This window comes from Agelaius phoeniceus, chromosome 1, assembly GCF_051311805.1.
Source record: "Agelaius phoeniceus isolate bAgePho1 chromosome 1, bAgePho1.hap1, whole genome shotgun sequence".
Classification (NCBI taxonomy): domain Eukaryota; kingdom Metazoa; phylum Chordata; class Aves; order Passeriformes; family Icteridae; genus Agelaius; species Agelaius phoeniceus.
Genome location: NC_135265.1, coordinates 52,971,419 through 52,991,770, shown reverse-complemented (window position 1 = coordinate 52,991,770; position 20,352 = coordinate 52,971,419). Strand labels below are relative to the sequence as shown.

At 42.7% G+C, this 20,352-nt stretch overlaps 1 protein-coding gene across 2 annotated transcripts in view; it reads right to left on the bottom strand.

Annotated features, from left to right (window-relative positions):
- The window catches only part of EGFR (epidermal growth factor receptor), a 157,855-nt gene that overhangs the window by 28,952 nt on the left and 108,551 nt on the right, over nucleotides 1-20,352 (bottom strand). For both annotated transcript variants that reach the window (XM_054629073.2, XM_077178891.1), the window contains exons 2-15: nucleotides 19,795-19,946; nucleotides 18,144-18,330; nucleotides 17,359-17,493; nucleotides 15,533-15,601; nucleotides 13,221-13,339; nucleotides 11,685-11,826; nucleotides 10,887-11,003; nucleotides 10,203-10,329; nucleotides 10,031-10,104; nucleotides 8,761-8,851; nucleotides 7,810-8,009; nucleotides 6,650-6,782; nucleotides 5,255-5,354; nucleotides 3,159-3,316 (exon numbers count right to left, since the gene is read on the bottom strand). In XM_054629073.2, the coding sequence (XP_054485048.2) occupies nucleotides 3,159-3,316; nucleotides 5,255-5,354; nucleotides 6,650-6,782; nucleotides 7,810-8,009; nucleotides 8,761-8,851; nucleotides 10,031-10,104; nucleotides 10,203-10,329; nucleotides 10,887-11,003; nucleotides 11,685-11,826; nucleotides 13,221-13,339; nucleotides 15,533-15,601; nucleotides 17,359-17,493; nucleotides 18,144-18,330; nucleotides 19,795-19,946 (1,804 nt within the window). The remainder of the gene's footprint in view (nucleotides 1-3,158; nucleotides 3,317-5,254; nucleotides 5,355-6,649; nucleotides 6,783-7,809; nucleotides 8,010-8,760; nucleotides 8,852-10,030; nucleotides 10,105-10,202; nucleotides 10,330-10,886; nucleotides 11,004-11,684; nucleotides 11,827-13,220; nucleotides 13,340-15,532; nucleotides 15,602-17,358; nucleotides 17,494-18,143; nucleotides 18,331-19,794; nucleotides 19,947-20,352) is intronic.

The following is a 20,352-nucleotide window of genomic DNA, read 5'->3' as shown; positions in this document are numbered from 1 at the left end:
AAATTAGTTCTGTGTACAGCTTCTGAAAACTACTTCATCCTGAACTGCACATTTTACCTGTCTGTGTAAATATTACTTGTCCCAGTGCAGACACAGCTGTTTATTTCCTAAATCCATGAAGATTTTAACAACTTTCTCCTTGACCTATAGTTCCTAATTTGATGTAATATAGTCAAGTTGTTATGATTGATGGCCTTTCAGAGGGGACTCACACTATAACAGCCTAAGTTACTTCACAATCATAAAATAAATGGAAAACCATTTTTAAGACTTTTTAAACTTTAGAAAAATTGTATTTTGTCTTTTCTTTCTAAGTAACCTTCCAAGAGTGACAAAGGCATAGAATTTGTGCTGTGCTTCTGCAGCCTTCCCTCTCAGATCCCCTAGCCACTTTCTCATTTCCCCCAAAAATCCCTTAGCATTTAAAATGAAGACTGGTGAGACACAGAGTGTTGATAGCAACTGTGGGTGGAGGCAGGATGTGCCAGCCAGTGGTATTGGCTACAGTGGTGGCTTCTTCTCCTCCTTGTTTATCCACTCCAGAGGCTGTGTCTGAGTTTATTTCCTGTACTCTGTGAGACTGGCAAGGGAAAATCAGATCCTTCAACACTGACCAGATTAATTAAGAAGATGAATGTCTTTAACTGATGAACATTTGGGGTAATTCCAGGGCTTTTGAGATGTTGCTTTCTTTATTGTAGCATATAATTCTCAGCTGTACTTGAGGCAGGGCAAAAGGAAGCTCGTGTACAAAATTCCCAAGAGAATACAGGGGAATTGAGAGAGAAGGGGTCTTTTGAGCTAAGCAGGAGGAAGCATCCTTCATTCTATTTCCTAATGAAGGCTGAAAAATGGACTCAACAAAGAAAATGAGACTCAAAGGGATTCTTCACAGCATTGCAAAAGAAGCAATGTACAACCAGTACGCATACCTAAAGTGAGAAAATGAAATTCCTGACAAAACTCAGCTGGGAAGAGAAGTCTTTTACTTAAAGCTTCTTCAAATAAGGAAAACAGAGAGAGATTCTGGGAACCCTTGCTTGCATGACTACTGAAGTCAGCACACTTAATCATGCTGATAAGATTTTGTGGGCTCTAGCCGTGAAATTGGACAGGGACAGAAATGAAGTTGTTGTTTCTTGTCATGCAGGAATTGCTGAGACTGTGGTTTTTAAGGATGCAAAAGCTTTGTGAGACAGATGTTTTCCACCCACTGCTGAACAGATCCATTCCCACAGCAAAATGAGGGAAAGGCGTGAAAAGAAATGGCATTGCTGATGGATTGCCTTCAGAGGGACAATGCTGTGCCTGACTGCATGTTCCCATATTATAAACCTGACACTGGCTCCCTACTCATCCATGGCCACAGATGTCTCATCTGTATAGCAAATATTGCAACACTACCTCCTTCTAGCTCTCTTGAACCCTTCAGGGATACAGCCTATTTCATCTGCCACATTTGGGCATCAATTTGACTTGGGCTGTTGAGCATGTTCACAATGTAACTGATGCAAACTCAGCCCAGCTCTTTCATGTGAAAGATGAAATTGATACTACTTTTTATGTTCTGCCTTAATAACATAGGGCCAAATACACTGAGGCATATGTTGGGTAACCCTCATTTTTAAAAAGTCTCCTTACTGTAACCTCATCTCCTGCCTGACTCTTGTGGTTCCCCCATCCATTGCTAAAGCAAGGCAGGAATTGACTTCTCTGATCAATTTTGCTTGGGGAACTTGCTTGTGCACTAAGAGTCACTGTGTGGCTTGTTTTACATCTCTGTCTGGCAAATTATGTTCTTCAAATCTGCAGTCTAGTGTTCGATCCCACTACTGAGGCTGCACAGTGAAAAAAAGCCTTGTTCAGATGTGGTTACTCATTACACTATTCCACTAATCAGCTGCATTTCCATGTGGCCAGTTAGAAGAAGGATATCAGACCACTGTGGCCAGTTTGTATCAGTAGGGACTACTGAAGTAGTAGAGCAACTTAATTATTATCCCTTTTCAACTGAGGAAATTTCTTCCTGGGCTTGCAGTGGGAAGCCCTGATAAGCCTTGTGTGTGACTATAGAAAAAGCAAGGGCCATAGCTGTAAATTGTGGCAAATCCAGTAGGCTGGTATAACTACTGTCTGAAATCCACTGCACTGAATTTCACTATGAGCACTGGAAAGGGCTGTTACTTGCCCTCTAATGAAGGGAGTGATTCCACCCTTCATCTCCTTTTTCCCATGAAAGTGGGGAACTGGCAGTTTGATTAGCTAACATAGATTGTGATGGTTGGTCTGAATATGTTACAATTCCTCTCTTGCAACATTTATTATGGGCTTATTATAGAAGGATTTTGGATCAGATAAATTTGCAGGGTAAAAAGCAGAGCCCTGTGAAGGAAAATACGTCAAACGTGGGCTGGCTTTTTATTCTGGAAGCATCACAGTCCAATAACCAGCTCTCAAACCCTAAAACCTTTTCCCATGCATCTCATGTCTTTTGTAGGTTGGAAATCAGGAGAGGAGACCATTATTGCTTGTGATGTAGGTTAAACACATCAATTCACAACTTGTCACAGGTTGCAGTCTAATCTATCCCCAAATGAGGAAAAAATGGCTCATATAGATTGGATTTACTGTGATTCCTGTTAAAAAACCACACTCACAAGGCTTTAAAATCAGACCAAGTGCTAGTGTATGGAAAGAAGGAAAAAAAGAAAATCACTGTTACCCTACTGGGATTTCCCTCCTGAAAGTTGAAAGGTGCACAGAAAAATGGGCCCTGGGAACCCAGCATCCACCAGATGTCACTGATGTTCCTCTCAAAACCAGAGGACACAGCGACAAACCAAGTGGGAAAAAAAGGGTGCATCACTGGTGGTTGAGTCCTGTAAAATTCTTTCAAGTTATCAAACAAGCCTGTTTCAAAACCCTTAAATATTTTTTCCTTTCTTTCTGCATAAAGACAAAGTACCACTGACCTTTTCCTACTTACAAAGTTTGCCACACTCTGCTTTCATTAACTATGCTCTCCTGACCTCTCTTGCTCCCTGCTAGTTCTTCTCAGTGGTTTGACATGGGACCATCAGGAGGAGAAAGAGTTCAAGACAATCTGTTTCTCTTTTTCTTTTCTTCCCTGTCACCATTCAGTCCCAGGTTTTACTCACCCCCGGGTGCAGTTTGGATGGCAGAGCTGGCAAACATTATTCGCATCAGCATATTTCCAGACGAGGGTGTCATTCTCACCCAGAACCCCTGCTGGACAGGATTTCACACAGTGGGGGCCATCTATAAAATGGGCACACTTCATGCAATTGTCAGGGCCCTGCAGAGAGAAACAACTTGTTTATAACGCCCTTACATTCAAGAGGAAATTCAAAAGATAAATCTAAATGCCTTTTACTCCTGGAAGTTTTCATTATTGTCTGGTTTTATTACCTTGCTACCTGATATTCTTTCAAGAAATTGCTCTTGCAGGATGGACCATACAAAAGACAGTTCCTGTTGCTTAAAGCTAATATTTTCTTGCATTATAAAGCTAATATTTTCTTGCATTATAATGTCACTTCTTTTTCACCTCTGCCTTCTGTCTGGTTGGAAAACTTGCATTTTGCATTTTAAATGGGGAAGAATTTAATGACACCTTGATAAGGGGTTAGCTGAAAAGCAGACAGTTTGGTTGCTACCTGGTGCAATCTCCTGTCACATAATTTAAAACAGTGGATATAGACCTCCTGATACCTCCCTGACAAACTGGAATCAAATAAATTTTTTTCTGGTTTCTCAGCACAGGTTCTTTCCTCTGTTAGGAAGAAGCATAGGATGATGAAGGCAACCCAAGGAGTCCATGCATTTTTTTTTTTTCCACTTTGAAAAGCACCTAATTTGTATTTTGTATTTAAAGGCATTGCCTTCAGCCATTTTTGGCAGACCTGTTTTTATTAAGATTGTAACAGCACCATGACCTAATGACCTAAATATTTTAAAGCAGGGGAACCAGCAATTGTGGGCCAAATTCTACTGTGGAGAAAAACCAGACCAGATCCATAGTGCTGGTTGCAGTGGGACAAAAGTAAGACACGCTATAGGAAGATCATTTTAATCACTATAATGTCTAAGGGCCACTATAATAGACTGATTACTAGATGCTAGGCAAATATGGAACAGGAGGTCACTGCCTGAAGGAGTTTATAATGTAAATAACATCCTTGAGGCCATGGTGCTAGGAGGGAGGATGGAAATGCTTCACATTACTGAGCAGTGACTGCTCAAACTGATGATGGGTGTCCTTGTTCTTGACAGGACAGGGTTAATTTTTGCAGCAGCCAGGAGGGGCATGGCTAGGACATGGGGGTTATTCTATACCCCCTCATGTATACCTCCTTCCCCCAGGGGCAGGGGGAAGGAGTTTCTCCTGGGGAGAAGGGGTTCCTTCTGGTTGAGCAATCATGACAGAGGGCACAGTGGGGTAATGCTGGTTCTGAGCAATTACGTCAGAATCCTTCACCTTTCTTGTACACTGTTACTAAAGTTGCTGTTACTGCTCCCTTCCTTATCTCATTGCTGTTTCCAGTAAATTGCTCTTATCTCAACCCATGATTTTCCCCTCTTATGCCTACAATTCTCCTCTCCAGCCTGCCACAGGGGAAGGGGGAAGGGAGTGAGTGAGTGGCTTGTCATTTGGAGAGTCTCAGTGGGAGTACTAAGTTGGGGAGTTCCTAAACCACAACAGTGATCAAGGGTCAAACACTCAGACAGGGTCAAACACTGCTGGTGGTGGCAAGAGGTGTTTAGGTGTTTAAAGAGCTGAGCTAAATAACACAGAGGTGGACCTGTGATGGAAGCAAGAGATTTGATCGCCAAAAAAAAAAAAAGAAAAAGAGAACTGGACTTTTGCAATTAAGATCTGAGTTTGATCTAATGTGTTCACACCGACTTGGAAGTTGAGTGGTTACATGTTACTCAAATTTTTGCCATATTTGCCAAAGTAAGTATTTTTTTTAAAATACAACATTTAATATTTTAAAAAATATTAGAGACTCTACAATGTCTGTGACTGTGGATTACCTGTCAGAAAATAAATCTAACACCCTGAGGTTTCCTATCCTGCTCCCTTGCCCCAAGATCTTGACTTCTAACCACCCCCATTCTCTGCTTCACCTCAAATAGGATTAAAATGAGACCTCAGGATTATCTGAACATGGGAAATACATATTAATATGTGATCTGGGACTCAAGTTTGCTAAGACGAATCTGCTCTTACAGGTCCAGTGCAGGTTGCATTGTACATGGTGGAGTTTTGCACCAGGCACTCAGGGTGGCAGGGGAGGCACTTGGAGTCCTTTTCAAACTCTCTTGGCTCCCTGGAAAAGAACAACAAAAAAAGAGAAATAATTAAACCTTAGAAATAATAGCAAGTGATAAACTGTGGTCTTCTCTCCTTTTCCAGACTTTTCCACATTAGACTGAGATGATGATGGTACAGGAGGAGGGACCCTCTTGGCTACACCAGTAGCACTTGCTCAGTGCAACCAGGAGGGTGTAAGAGTAAGGGAAATTTGGTTGACAGTGAAACACATGGCACTCCAGATTGCACACTAATAATTAGTTTACTTTCCCTTTGAAGCTGATGTCACAGAATACTCGCAACCATTTCTAGAGGCTTTTAAATGGTAGTGATGCAAAGAGATCAGCAAAAACAGTTCAAGTGATTCCAAGGCTACAAATAATAATTAGGAAAGTTAAACAGCAAGGCACTGATAATTAAATTCATGTCCTCTCTACAACAGACAATGAATCATTAAAATATGAAAGTTGGGAACAGATGGTTTTAATAGCAATAAAGCTGTTCCACTTCAAGTAATGGTGTTATTAATTAAATCTACCCATCATTTGACACAAAATAATGCCCTGATCTGCCCTTCAGGTTATAATAGCTGCTAGAGGGAATTCACTTTAAAAAAAAGACAGCTGCTAAACTGCAAACCACTAGAGAAATACAAACATCAGAGGCATTAACACCCTGACAAGTACTTGCTTAATACTCAGGAGCTTTAAAAGTCAGACTTTGTAATTTTGCTGCTAGACATGCCTTTTCCACCTACATCACCTGTTGAATTGACACACAAGGCAGCAATATTTTTTCCAGGTCCTGAGTGAGGCTGAGGCAATAATTTTGTCTGAAATTGCTGCTCTCAGTCATTTTCAGAGGAAAGTTCATTCTCCCTTCAACTTTGCAAACTGCAAGGGTGAGCTGCTCATCTGAGCAAACATAAGAGGAAAGAAATCTACCAAGCAGTGAAGCCCTGGCTCTGGGGATGACTGAGCTCCCAGAGATTCTAAATGGCTTTGGCTCTTACACAGTGTACTTGACATGATAGCCACAGATTGAGCTTTAAACTCCTCCAGATAGTCTCCTTGTGGTCTTAAGGGGATGTTTTCTTGTCACCATGTCAGGAGCAAACTCCTAAGAAATACTGAATGGGGAAGGAGAGGTACCTTAGCTAGGGACTGTGTTCACACAACATCTCTGCAAGCTGGGGCAATCCCATGCAGGCAGAGACCCAGCTTCTTGCTTTTTTTTCTAGCTACAACACATTTTAAAAACCAAAACCCCCACACCATCACCAAAACCTGAAGCACCCCTGAGACACCTTACCCTTGCAGGATGTTGCACTGTTTCACACATTCCTTCTGACGATCAAAAAACCTGCAGGAGAAGCAGTGGAAGGGCCCTGGGCCCCAGCAGCCTACATCTGAGCACAGGGGGTCACAAACATGCTTGGCAGCAGCTGAGAAAGAAAGAGGGACAAGAAAAGATATGAATGTCAAGGAGGTAAGAGAGAGGTCAAACTCTCCATTCTCACTCCAGCTGACCAACCGTTTCCCCAGCCTGTTCCAAAGCAGATATGAATGGTTCTGGTAGAGTGGAAGAGGAGTAATCACTCTTCTCTAAATCCCAAAGCCTGAAATTGAGTGATTTCTGGCCATTCAAAATAAGAATGATATCCTCTGTGACAGCTTAACAGATGTATAATAAAGTTAAGTCAGGCTGAGGGAGCTGGGGATATCCACCCTGGGGAAAAAACAGCTCTGGAGAAACATTACTGGGGTTTTTTTGTACTTGAAGGGCACTTTTAACAACTTTTTAACAAGGTCTGTAGTGACAGGACACCGGGAAATGCTTTTAAACAGAAAGAGTAGATAGATTTATGGATACAATGAAGACATAGTTACAGTGTGGTGAGACACTGAGTTGCATAGGGAATTGATGGATGCCTAATCCCTCAAAATTCAGGGTCAGATTGGATGGGGCCCTGAGCAACCTGGTCTAGTGAGAGACATCACTACCCACAGCAGTGGGCCTACATGACCTTTAAAGTTCCCTTCTGACCCAAACGATTCTGTATTTCTATGACAAATTTCTAAAATATAGCAAATTCATATTCTGCAAAAAGAAAGAGATTTTGGCCCAGGGACCACTGCAGTCAATAGCAGTATGGTTGAACAGCAGCTTCAACCTTGTTAAAAAAGGCCAGGTTTAGGAGTTAGCTTTTGTGTCCTTCAAGTGATGTGGCTTCACTACATTCATAGTAATGAAGAAGCTCCTGATTTGCTGGACACCACAATCCACATTTTGGTGGGAAGAAAAAAAATCCCACTCTTCCCTCACCACTTTCAATAAAGCAGTATCACTGATGAATTTTGTAGCCATAGGAACACAGAGAAAAAAGCCTTGCTTGAATCATGAAAATGCAAGCTTACTTTTGAATTTCAGCATGAGCTTTGATGGTAAGCAGGAATGCAGCACTCACTTACCACACTCTTTTTTATCCCTATTCTGTAAAATCTTCGTTTTCTGACTCTCAGTTGCAAACAGGCTGTACCAGTCCATGGTGTCAGCATAGCAGAGGTTCTTGTTCTTCATAATGGCAACATCTCCATCACTTATTTCCTTGAGGGAGCGCAGCCCTAGGGACTGTATTTTCAAGTTAACAACAGCAAGGGAATACTGGCCACTAAAATGGAGAGGGACAAATAGAAAAAACATGGAAGAAAGGTAATTAGCAAGCAGGATGTACTCAGCATGTTTTTCTTTTAGTTGTCAAATGCATCCTGCTGTGAACTGCATTTTCTTCAAGCAAGGTTCTGCTCACCCTTCTAAACTTAATGCCATGTACATGCCATGCCTATTATGTAACAACTGCAATACTCACATCTGGTTTTGCAAGGGCTTTTTAAGCTAAAACTGTTAGGACCCACATGTTCTGACGAGTAATGAAGTGGAACAATGGTTGTAGGTAAAGCAGCTATTACTTTGTTCTTGTCCACCAAGTCACTCTTCCTTCTGGTGCAAGCCTAGGAGGGCACTTGGAAGCATTGCTGATGTTTGCACTGCTTGGCAGCCTCCATCCATGACTGCCCAGCTACCTCAAATCCCGTAGTGCTTCTGATCACATTATGACTTACCCCAGACTGTAAAGAGCATTTTCTGTCCTGCTTGTGCTTCCAGGATGGTGGGGGAAACCCTGGTCCTGAAAACAGGCTGAGGGCAGCCCTCCATACATGGCACAGAGCTGAGGGTCTTTATTCCCAGGGCACATTATCTATGCTACAGAGATGGTGCTCTACTCCTTGCTGGGTTTACCCCATTTTGCATCAGTTTCAGGACACCTGAGCCTCACACTATTTGCAACCTTGGTGTGCTCAGACAAGAAAAGCTCAAAACAGAGTTTCTCTTAGAGTGGCTGTGGCACATGGTTTACTTACTGTTGCTTTGTTCTGCCTCGTATAATCTCCAGATTTTCAAAAGCATAAAGATCAGTAGCATTCTCAGGCCAGGCTTGAATCAACAAAAATCCTGCAAGAGGAAAAGAAGATTAAAAAGTAATCATAATGGAAATAAACTCACCATTAGTACTGGCAGCAGAACCTTCTCCTGTAGCAAAACCTGCACCAGGAGAAGGCGCTTGTACTTTCCCTATGCTTATCTGAAGGACCATCTCAAAGTCTAACATGACATTTTAGGGAGCAAGGAGATATTTTTAAACCCTGTTTAATAAACAGTTTACTTCTTAGCCCACCATGAGGGCCTAGGAGCACAACAGAGCGTGTCGGTGAGCTGCACATCCTGCCACACCGAGCCGCCAGCAATGATAGCTCCTGCCAGCAGATACCCTGGCTGAGAGGCTGCAGGCTCTGGATCTGTGGGAGAAAGGCAGCACTCCATCCCATTTTGCAGACGAGCTCAGAGAAGAGGAAAACTGAAAAGCAGGAACAGAGCAGAATAGCTACTTGTAGTGGATTTTCTGAGGCAAACAGAATGCCCCACTCAGCTGAGGTGCTTGCGAGGAAGGGGAGAATTTGGAAAATTGCAGGCTGCTGTATGAAGCTCTGCAGTTAGTCATTGCTACCCTGAAGGGAACCACACAGGTGAGAGAGAAACAAAAGGAGAACTGGAGTCATGTCTGTAGACCCAGCCCCAATGTTGCATTCATTGCATAATGGGTTGAACACAATTACTTTTAATTGATACTTGGTGCAAGACGGTGGCTGAGTGCTCCGCTGGCTGCTTTGTGCTCCTGGAGACACATTCACCCCAAGGAAGAGCTCATCAGGCTGGAGAGGGTGTCTCCATAGGGATGACGCAAGCCCCTGAGCACGCTTCCCTAAGGAGCTGCTGAAAGGTTTTCCACAAATAGAAACACACTTGGCTTTTTTTAGCTGGAGTGGCACGCCTCTGCATCACCACACGCTTCTTGGGTGGCTGAGGATCTCCACTGCTTTTACTCTTCTCTAGGGCTGACAGTTCAACAGAAGGGATGTTCTGGCCAAACCACACACCTTGGATGGAAGACCAGTATGGGTTATGTGGGCGTAATGCTGGCAATGTGCTGCTGACCACCTTGGTTAAGAGTGACCCTTGTTAGCTCAGAGACAAGAAACACTTCTCTTCATGTGCTTTAAAATTTCCCTCCTCCCCATTTGTGTTTTTGGCAGTATCAGTCAAAAAACACCTCAGCTTAAATTCACTGCTAACCTGATATTTCTTTGACTGTTTTGAAGACATCCAGTTTCTTGGGATCCAAAGGTAGGGTCTTCGTGAAGGCATCACTGAAACAAACAGAATGAGAAATTGGGAAAAGAACAACTTAGCCTGGATTTCCCCTAGCTTTTTCCTTTCAGTGCTTGATGGCCAGCAGGTAACTCACCCTAGAAATGCAACTGGGAGAATGCTGACGTCTCCATTGATCTTGGTACAGTTTTTGAAGGAGTCTATATTTGTGGCATTTATGGAGAGGATCCCTTTAAGTTCACCTATTCCAATGCCATTGCACACTGTTAAAGGAGAGATACAAAAGTTAGGGGGGACAAAAGTGAAGCCCAGTCACATGGCAGGGCAGAAATGTGGAGGTGCCACAAGTTCAGAAAGAATTCCCGTATGGTCAAACCAACCACTCTGAGTTTCACAGATCTTTTGCCTATTTTTGCTTTTCAGAAAGTGCCACAGGATAACTGCTTCCTGCTTGCCCAGCTGTGCAGCTCTGGTCTGAGCATCTCTGCACACAGGCTCTGGCACATTCCCTGCTCTCTTTGTCCCATTTCCATTTCCCTTGATGAGACACAGGGAAGGACTAATGGAGGAGAAGGCTGATGTGCAAGATATACATGCACACAACATACAGTTTTCTCTACTGTACTTGTGGTATGTCCCACCTGGAAAGCATGCTCCACAGTCATGCTTCCTGATCAAACCTCTTGTCAGATCTCCAAACTATTACTGGATCTGATTTATATTGAATTTACACTTAACTAAGATCAGAACTCCCTGCACTTTTCCTAGTGAGTTCTCTATCATCCCAAAGCCTCACTGGTTTAGTCCATGCTTTTTTTACCTTTGCTGCACAGCCCATCACACTTTTTACACTTCCGAACACCATTTTCTTCCACTTCATAAGTATCAGCATTGCATGAGCGAACGCAGGAGCCGTGGTCTGTCACCACGTAGTTGTCTGGAAAAACAAGGATACAAAGGTGACTGAAATACAAGAGGGATGCTTTGAGGGACAGACAAGAACTTCAAGACTGGTAAGAAAAAAGGGATTTGAGCTTTTGGTATACTCAGGAAAGTACAGGCATTAACTATGAACATCACAAACATCATTTGAAGGTAGATGAACATACAGTGCTATCAACCATTTTACAGGGAGGGGAATGGTCACTGAAGGATGAAACAACATTAAAGTCTTGATGGATTAAAAAAATACAGAAATGGAACAGCAAGAAAGGAAAAGCAAGCATCTGTAGAGAATACAATGATTACAGGCCTTGAGACGGAGTGTTAAAATCAATTACTTTTTAACAGTCCTAATTAAGAACCAGCTAAGAGTTGATACTGCTTCGGTAATCCATAACATTGATCCCATATAGCCATTGTTTTAATGGTTTTTGGAAGATGCTTTTCTCTTCACCAAGAGAAAAATTTTCAAAAGTCAAAATGCAAAGATTGAAAACCAGGCAAGGTGATGGATGCAGACTGTTTCAAGAGGCTCATTTTGTGACCTGTGCCCACAGAAACTGAAGAGAACAAGTGCTTTTTAACCTGACCACAGCACAGAGAGATGACATAGGACCCTTCCCCCTTTCCTCCAACTCCCCACCTCCTCTGGGGCTGCAACCTGAAATGAACTTACGTGGACATTCCTTCACACAAGTGGCTCCGAAGCTGTATTTTCCTTCAGGGTTCACATCCATCTGGTAAGTGGTGGGGTTATACAGGACCAATGGGGGACATGTATCCTTGCACGTAGCATCATCCCGAAACTTGCGGCATGCCTGTCATGGAACAACAGCACTCATTAAACTACCTTTTCCTTAAAAAGTGACAGTGATTTTACATCAGGTCTTCAAAATACTCTGATGGCCTCATCTGCTTCCTGTTTAGCTCTAATGGAAACCCCAAGCAGCTAAAGGGATGGTCCCTCAGGCTTTGAAGTTGAAAGGTTGCTTCAGGCTGGGCAATGGAGTTCAATATTTTTTAAAAAAGAAACCATGAGCTTTTCTTTTTCTAAGCAAGAAACCTTGGCACTCTGGTGGGGAGTGGCTGGGATTCACGTGGGAACAGGAGCAAATCTGCATGCCTTAGAAAAATTTTCCCTTACAAGCAGCAACCAGATCAAGACAAACTGTACTTTTCTTGGCCAGTTTTTAATAAACTAAATCAAATCAAGTCCTTTCCTGCCAATTACTAAGTTTTCTGGCTAAATATTAAACTCAAGCCATTATATTTGGCTGCAGGTAATGAACAATTTAGCAGGCATTTATGAAGGGCAAGTTGGTTCTTCCAATCTAAATCTGCATTAAATTAATAATGACTCCCTTTTTCCCTTTCTTCTCCCCTGGCTTTCCAGATGAGAGAGAGTAACTGTCTGCCCTGTGAACCAGGAAGGGGATCATAGCCATCTTAAAAGGAAACCAGAAATAGAGGTAATAACAATAAAATCCAGGTTGGACAATTTCTATGGTGATTTTTGAGATGTCACTGAATTCTCAATGAAGTGCAGCGCAAACATGGGGAAGAGTTAAAACCATGGCATGCACCAAACCCCTGAAACTCTTGTGGAAATGCAATGAGACCTTTATTCCCTAAAGAAGCTCCTTTTGTTTCTTCTCTCTTCACTGCCTCAGGGCTCCCCAAATACAGTGCTTTTGTGGCAAGTCAAAAGCAGGAAGGGAAACCTGAATTTCACGCGTGAAGTTCGGTGAAATGCAAAATAATAAAGATCCATCACTTTACTTCCCTTACAAGTTCTTGCTTTAGTAAACCAAGATTACTACTGACTAGTGCTAAGGAGTACAAGGCAAAGCTGTGCTGGCCCAGATAACCGTAGGGGCAGCTGTGGGCTTGTTCATGTGGGGAAGTTGCCTATAGCAAACTCTTGCATGCTCTGCAACAATGTTGAGCTCACTGGGCAGTCAAAGGCACTGGTTTGGAATACACTAGGAAGGTCCATGGGCAGAGTCAGTAAAGACCAGCTCAGGGTGCTGTGAGGTTCATGTCATCTTCCCTCCCAACAACCACCCATGCAGGGAAGCCCTGGAGCACCCTCCAGGTCAGCATCTCTCAGGAGGCCTTCTGGGGCTGCAGAAGGCTAGAGGACATGCAGCTGAAAGCCCTGCTCGCCGTGTCAGGGACTGAAGCCATTGTGGTGGTGGTGCAGCATCATTACCAGGCAGTCACTCTCCCGAGGCCCGGTGCAGCCCGCGGCGCACTGGTTGTGGCAGCAGTCGCTGGGCACCTTTCCCCTGCACCGACCAGAGCACTGCTGAGCACAGATGACTTTTGTTACTGGAAGATACAAGAAAAAATGAAAAACATCAGCTGTACCTGCTGTAATGGGATCAAGAAATATGGAGAAAAGGTCTGGTGCAGGTTCTGTGCTAGATTTTCCTCATGGGACGTTCTGTCCTCATTTAAGGCCAAAGTTTGGGAGGGGTGAGAGCGAGTGTGGGTGGTGGTAAGAAGGGGTCATGTTCAGCCTGTAATTATCTTGGCTCTTATGAGGTGCTAAGAACTCTGATCCTAGCCAGGAAATATGTCCTGCTTAGAAAGAACAACCCTGTTGCACCAATGCCTTGTTCACCAAGTAAAACTGTGACAGAGTCATTGCATCTTATAGCTGGGCAACAGAGAGTTGGAGACATCTGTCTCCATTTCATTGAAAAAATTTACTATTGTGGTGCTATCTTTGGGAAAAACAATGTGACAGAATTGCCAGGACTCCGTACTATAACTGGAAACTGTACATTGTGGGTGTGGTGCTGTAAAACGTCCCTTTAATGCAGTAAAATATTTCCAAAATTTGCAGAGATAGGGGAGACTCACTCAGCAAGCAGATTTCATATGCACATTGAATTATTTTTCTTTAATGTTCAAATTCTTGGCCAAATTTTATCTTCATTACCTAACTCCCTCAGGGTTTGCACCAGTGCAACAACCCAAAGGAAAGAACTGGCCCTGGTCCAACTTTTTGCAAAAAAAGCAAAAACTGCCTGAAACATTTTGTTGAGAATTGGGAAAGCTTCTTCATTTGAATATCAAAGCAGAGAAAAGGATCATCAGAACGATTTTTAAAAACCCCACAAATGAATGGCTAGCATGTTTTTGTATCAGAGACCCAAAATGGGATTGTTTGTTCTCTTAAAAAAAAAAATAAAATTACTGATCCATGAAGCCTGGCATAAAGTGCCAGAAGAACCTGATGGCTACTCTGCTTCATACAGCATCCTGAGCATTTCAGCTGTGCACTGTGCTAACTGTTATCAACTTCACAGTTGGCACAAATGAATTAAAATATTATCAGAAATTCCTATAAGTCTGAAAACCATGGTTGTTAATTAACAGAAAATTATTTCAAAAAATAGCCAGCTACAGGGTATATAACAGTGATTTCTTCAAAATCATATATTCTTTTTCCATTACACAGTTCTGTATCCAAACTGTATTATTTTATTTTTTCTTGTAGACCTATAAGCAAGGTTGTATATTTTCCAGGAAACAGATTATTTCCACAGTATGCATTAGTTTCTCTGATAGCAACAGGGGAATAAAAGGCACATTGTTCTACATGAACAGCATTTTGATACAATTTTTTGGTAAGAATTAGCAGGGGAATAAAGCACCTCATCACTTTGATAACTATTGACTAGAGTTTCCTGCTGAAAACATACATTGCATCAAACATTTTTACTTCATATAGAGTATCCCACGTTCATTTCCAGAAGAAAGAGACATATCCCCCAAACTTTCCCACATATGGCAATGTGGGATACGTTTTCAGTTGGCCAGAGTCTCAAATGCCTGGAGAGGTGAGCAAGAGCCCGCAAAAGATTTTGTTTCATGCACTCCTGATTCCAGTGAGGGTTTGTAAATGCTGGAAGCTTGCAGGGCTGAGACCTGAGGTTTCGCAAGGTCCTGGGACAGCTGTGCAGCCTCAGCTGCAGGAACCAGCCCAGGAAGGGCTTTGTATGCGCAGCCATTGTGCACCCCGAGAGCCAAACTGCAGAGCCAGCTGACAAAAACTGAAGCATGCACTAAGTGAAGACAGGAAAGGTATACGGTCCTCTTTCCTCAAGCTCTAACTCATACAAATGTGGCTTGATATTTGCAGACAAAAAACTTAGGTTCAGGTGACTATTTGCAATGGAAAACTGAATGTAGGATGTTGCTTCCATTTGCATTATGTCTAGATCAGCCATTTTTCCACTGAACTTTTCACAAAACAAAACCCAGTGTATTTCCCCACTTTTTAGAGAGAAAAAAGAAAAGCAGTGAGACAAATTGTCATGGTGTTCCCCCTCAACCTTTACTTTAGGAAAAATAAACTGTTGCAAAATCTCAGGCACTTGTAAATGGATGTTTCTGCTCTCTTAGTATCAAGGAAACATCCTACTTGCATAATTAGTTATTTTTTCAGTAGACAGAAATGTAGTACGTATGTTAGAGCACACAAGGTGTTTCTTAGCTAATATACAGGCTTACATGTCTGGCAGTTTTGTTCACCAGGGCCCCAACAGTGATCTTCTGTGCAGTTCTGATGGCATTTGGGACCTAGAACACAAGAGAGAGTATAATATTCTGTAAACTAAGAAAATAACAAGGTACCCTGAACAACAGAAAACAATGACTTGAGCTTTCCTTCCTGATAAACCAGGGTAGGAAGCACCTACATAACAGTGCTAAAAAATTTGTGAGCTGAATTTGTTATCCTTTGTTCACCTCTGCTTTCCTACGTGCAGTTCTCCACCTCCACACCTTTGAGCAAGTGAGCACAATACCCAGTCAGTCTAGCTTACGAAAGAGGAATATTTTTCCCAGGAACAGGAATCTCAGCTACTGCCCGGCTGGCCCTTCTGCTGGGGTTTTCATGCAATGGCAAGTCACCACTGGCTTGAAGTCAGGCATGTGCCAGCTGCTCACTACAGGCCACATGTAAATCAGTGTTTCTGAACAAGGCAGTTCTAAAAAGAAAACAAATCCAACTGGATTCACAGGCAACTGCCAGCTACTCTGACCACAAAGTAATTTGCCTTGTCTGCTTTGTGCCCTCCTCCCATCCTCTGCCAAAAATACTCCTTGTGCAGGACTATGCTGCAGATGGATGATTAATGGAGAGGTGGGCAGGATGGACAGACACCTTGCCTGACCTCGAGCATTCAGTGCTGGGTTCTTTCCCATTCTTCCCTCCTTGCTCTGTTCTTTCTTCTTTCTCTGAATGACAAGCAAAGTCCCAGAGAAACAACTTATTTTAGAGTATGGCATCATTATTAAAGCCATAAAAGGCTGTCTTAGGAGATTAATGTGGAATTCACTACATTTGAAAGACATTTCCTACTCCAGTGCTTCTTCCCACTAACAACATGTGATTCTCCTTCCCCCTATCAGCCATCAAATAGCTGAACAAATGCCAATACTTGTCCAAGAGTTGATTGATTTGGTGTGGGACCAAAGAACTTTATTTTTTTAAGTTGAAAAGTTAAAGGCTAACATTTCTGTGGTGTTCAGAGCCAAACTCCTGTGCTGACATGTATAGTTTGCAACTCCTTGATTACGCCAGGGCTCCATAGAAAAATAAGTCAACACAGAAGTTGGCTATTAGCTCAGGCAATTATGCAACTGGAAGAAGATAAAGAAAATATGTTTTCCTGCCAATTTTAAGTTCCAGAAATGAAATGCTCAGAAATGAAAATAAACTCTCCTTTCTGTGAAATGACTTGGGATTTTATGAGGGACTCATAAGGCTGAAGGATTAGCTTGAGCCTGCTCTAAGCATATGCTGTACAAACTTTTAAATATCCCCTCATCTCCCTGTTGATCTGAAGTGTCAGATTTATCTACCTATTTATTAATACTTTTGCCAGGGTAATCTGTGCAGCCCAAAACAGGAGAATTTTATGGCATTACTTGGGCCCTAGCTCTAAGTCTTCAAGTAACTCCATGAAGCTGCCCGTATGGTTTTTCTAGACCAGAGCCTTACAATGTAAACAGAAGAATGCTGGAAAGAAAATGAATGCACATTGTTTTTCTGGGCTGTTTTTCTGAGCTGAGCACATATGCACGGTACTGTCCTAAATCAAGAGGAACATTCCCAAGAACTTTGCTGAGTTATGAGTTAAGGACCTAAACATCATGAAAAATTCTGTCTTAGGCCAGTGGTGCAGAAATGAAAGCACTTCTCTTGTAACAGAGCTGGATGGCCTTTGTTAGAAATTGTTGGAATAGGAACCCACTGCATGAAAGGTGGGATGTTCATTTTACTCTCTGAAATGGAGGGGGACACATAGCACTTTTCATAAGTTAATACTCACAAGAAGACAGGTTGCTTGCGAATTCAAGTACTGTGGGAGGTTTCTTGCTTGTGTCAATGATGTCATTCCAAAGAACAGTATCCATGTTGCACAGTTTGGGGTTGTTGCTGATTTTAACACCTCCATTGAGAATTTCTGTTAAAGAAAAAAAAAATTGCTACGTGAAGCAAATCCCTATTTTGCCCCAGAGATGTCCCCAAAATCTCTCTGCTCTAAAGAAAGAGAAGTAAGTGACATCTTTCTCCTCCTCAGTCACATGATACTGACAGAAAGGAACAATCAGGGCATCAGACTCCTGATGGTGTAACTAAGACCCGGATCAGACCAACAGGTTCTGCAGAACCAGCTTTTCTTGGATGCCACCAAGATGCCACTATGTGTAGTCTTCTGCCTGGTGCCACCTCTAGGGCCCACAGTGGTCAGCAGAGTAGGCACTGCTGGTGTGCCCAGTCAGAGACCATGTGAGACACACATATTACCAGTTCCCAATGAGATCTAGCAGAAAATATCGATATGTATGCACTAGAATCAAATAATACAAAATAACAAATGGGTGCTTCTTTGCCAGTTTCGGGAACAAAGATGAATCTTGATGAGTTTTCTTTGTCTTTTGCAGAAGACTGGCTAGCAGGAGAGCAATTAGAAAACTACATTCAGATCCTTGCTTTTAAAGCAGGTTTTGATGGCCCATGACTTTGAGAGGCAATCTCCAACAGATCTTGACATCAAAAAGTGACAGTTGAAGTTGGCTTTAGAGGTGCCTCCCCTTCTTGCCCGTGTCTCACCTGAAAGCCGCTTCATTGGCAGCTGTCGGAGTCCCTGGGTTTTATTCATGTGGTAGTTGGATAAAACAGCCAGGGCATAAGAGTTGTCATACAGCACATTGCCTCGGATGATCTGGAGGTTTTCCAGCGGAATGACATCCACCATGTTAAGGGCGATAAGCACGTAGCCTGCAACCTCCTGTATTGACTGAGAGAGCAACAGAAGAAACAAGCGGCTTATTCCATAGTGCTCTTCAATAATGGATTTCCTCCTCCCACTCCTCCAACCCACCATCTTTCAATTTGAAGGGATGGGAGACCACCTAATCTCATTAAAAATAAAATAAATCCAAGAAGAAAAAGGGACTATGTGCAAAACCTTGGTCGATAAGCATGTATAAACTCACCCTTTCAGCAGCTACCAGGGGGTCATTCCAAAGGTCCAGCATACCCCTGGTTCTGTCTCCAAATAAGGGTAAATGGGGCTGACTAGGGCATGCAGGAGAAAAGGGCAAGCATGTATGAAATGGCAACTAAGTGTGATGCTTCCCATAAACACTTGCCTAGCCTTCAGCAACTGGCAGCACACAGATGCTGCCTGATTCAGGCTTTTACATGGTCCCTTCTGTGTCCCTTCCCATGCTCATTAAAGTGAGAGACTAGGCAACTTTCTCCTTCTTAAACAATTTATGTCTTTACAGGAAAAAAAGACAAGTGAGGTACTGTTCCTGCATGTGGGTTTATTCCTGTCTTGCATTGTGAAACGTATGCATTTCTATCCCCTACAAAAATCACTGCAAGTGAAAATCCTTCAGGCTACTAAAGATACTTTCCTTTTCTGTGAAGACTACCAGTAAATTTTCAAGAGACTCATTATGTTCCTTGGAACCCTGAGCTCCCCAATCAGGTTGTGTTTGGGAAAGAAGAATGGCAATACCATCATATTTGTAACCCATATGTTCAAACCACAGATTTTTTGATATTGCTTGTTACTTGCTGGTGGAGAACCTGCAGGTCCCTATGTCAGCCATGGCTCCTCCCCATGCCATGGCTGTGTTTAAACATCCATCCTCGGTTCACTCCCTCCTCAGCTTGCCTTAATTTGCCCATGAACTTGTGCACAAAACAAATGTTGAGATGGGAGTAGCCCATGTGTCAATCACAGGGTATTATCTTGAAGATCACTTCAAGAATCCATGTGGGAAGTTATTGCACAGGACTTGCCTGCCTGCTGAGGGTGTGAGCACTTCAGGCTGGAGAGGCACTCACCACTATGGCAGGGGAAGAGATCGCAGTTTGGAGGGCAGGAAAAAGGTCTCCACACTTCACAATCTGCCACTCGCTTTGTGCTTTGCTTTGCCCAACAGCACCACAAAGCCTTTTGCTCTCTGAGAAGTGAGATAATAAGTATGGGTGTAATTCTAATTATAAATGAGAAGAAACCCATCTCTATGGCACCCAGCGCAGTGCTTGAAAAGCTATTTCTCAAAGTACCTGATTTCTTTAGTAGGGTTGAGTGCATCCTGCAACCTACAGGTATGCTTAACTAGCACCTTAACTAGCTATGTTTTTGGATCATCACAGAATTTTATCAGCAGCTGATCCTTTGCACTTAAAAAACGGAGTAGGATTTGTTGTAGCAGAGAAGACCTCATTGGCCATGAGCACTAACCTTCAGGAAAGAGAGGTCACGATTGTGCTCCACATATGTAATCTCCAGGTTGCTGAGTACCACCTCACAATTGTTGTACATCCTCTGCAGGCTGGTGAAATGGTCTTCCACATGTCCCAGTTGGGTCAGCTTGTTATTTGTCCCTTGACAAACTGTGGAGGAAAGGAGAAAGCTCCATGAAGGAAAGGAAGAATTAACTACAGGGCAAAGACTTGTTTCTCACTTATCTTTAAAGCACTACAGTAAGTTAAGCATCATCTTAATAAGAAACAAAAACATTATCTGTCATGACTCCAATGGCAATAGTGTAGGAAGTATGCAGTGTTTCCCAGGGACAGAGATGTACCAGAATTTAGAGTTGGAATAACTGCCCATCACTGTCTGTTATAGAAAAGCTGCAATACGAGGCTTTTGTACATAGGGAGCACTAAGTTTTCTGCATCACAGATATAACTCAGTTCCTGAAGAGAGGACATTGATACAGTTCCACTGAACACTACTGAAACTGGCATGTTGCCAGGTATCACCAAAAGTGACTTTCCTGAGGACCTATTTTAC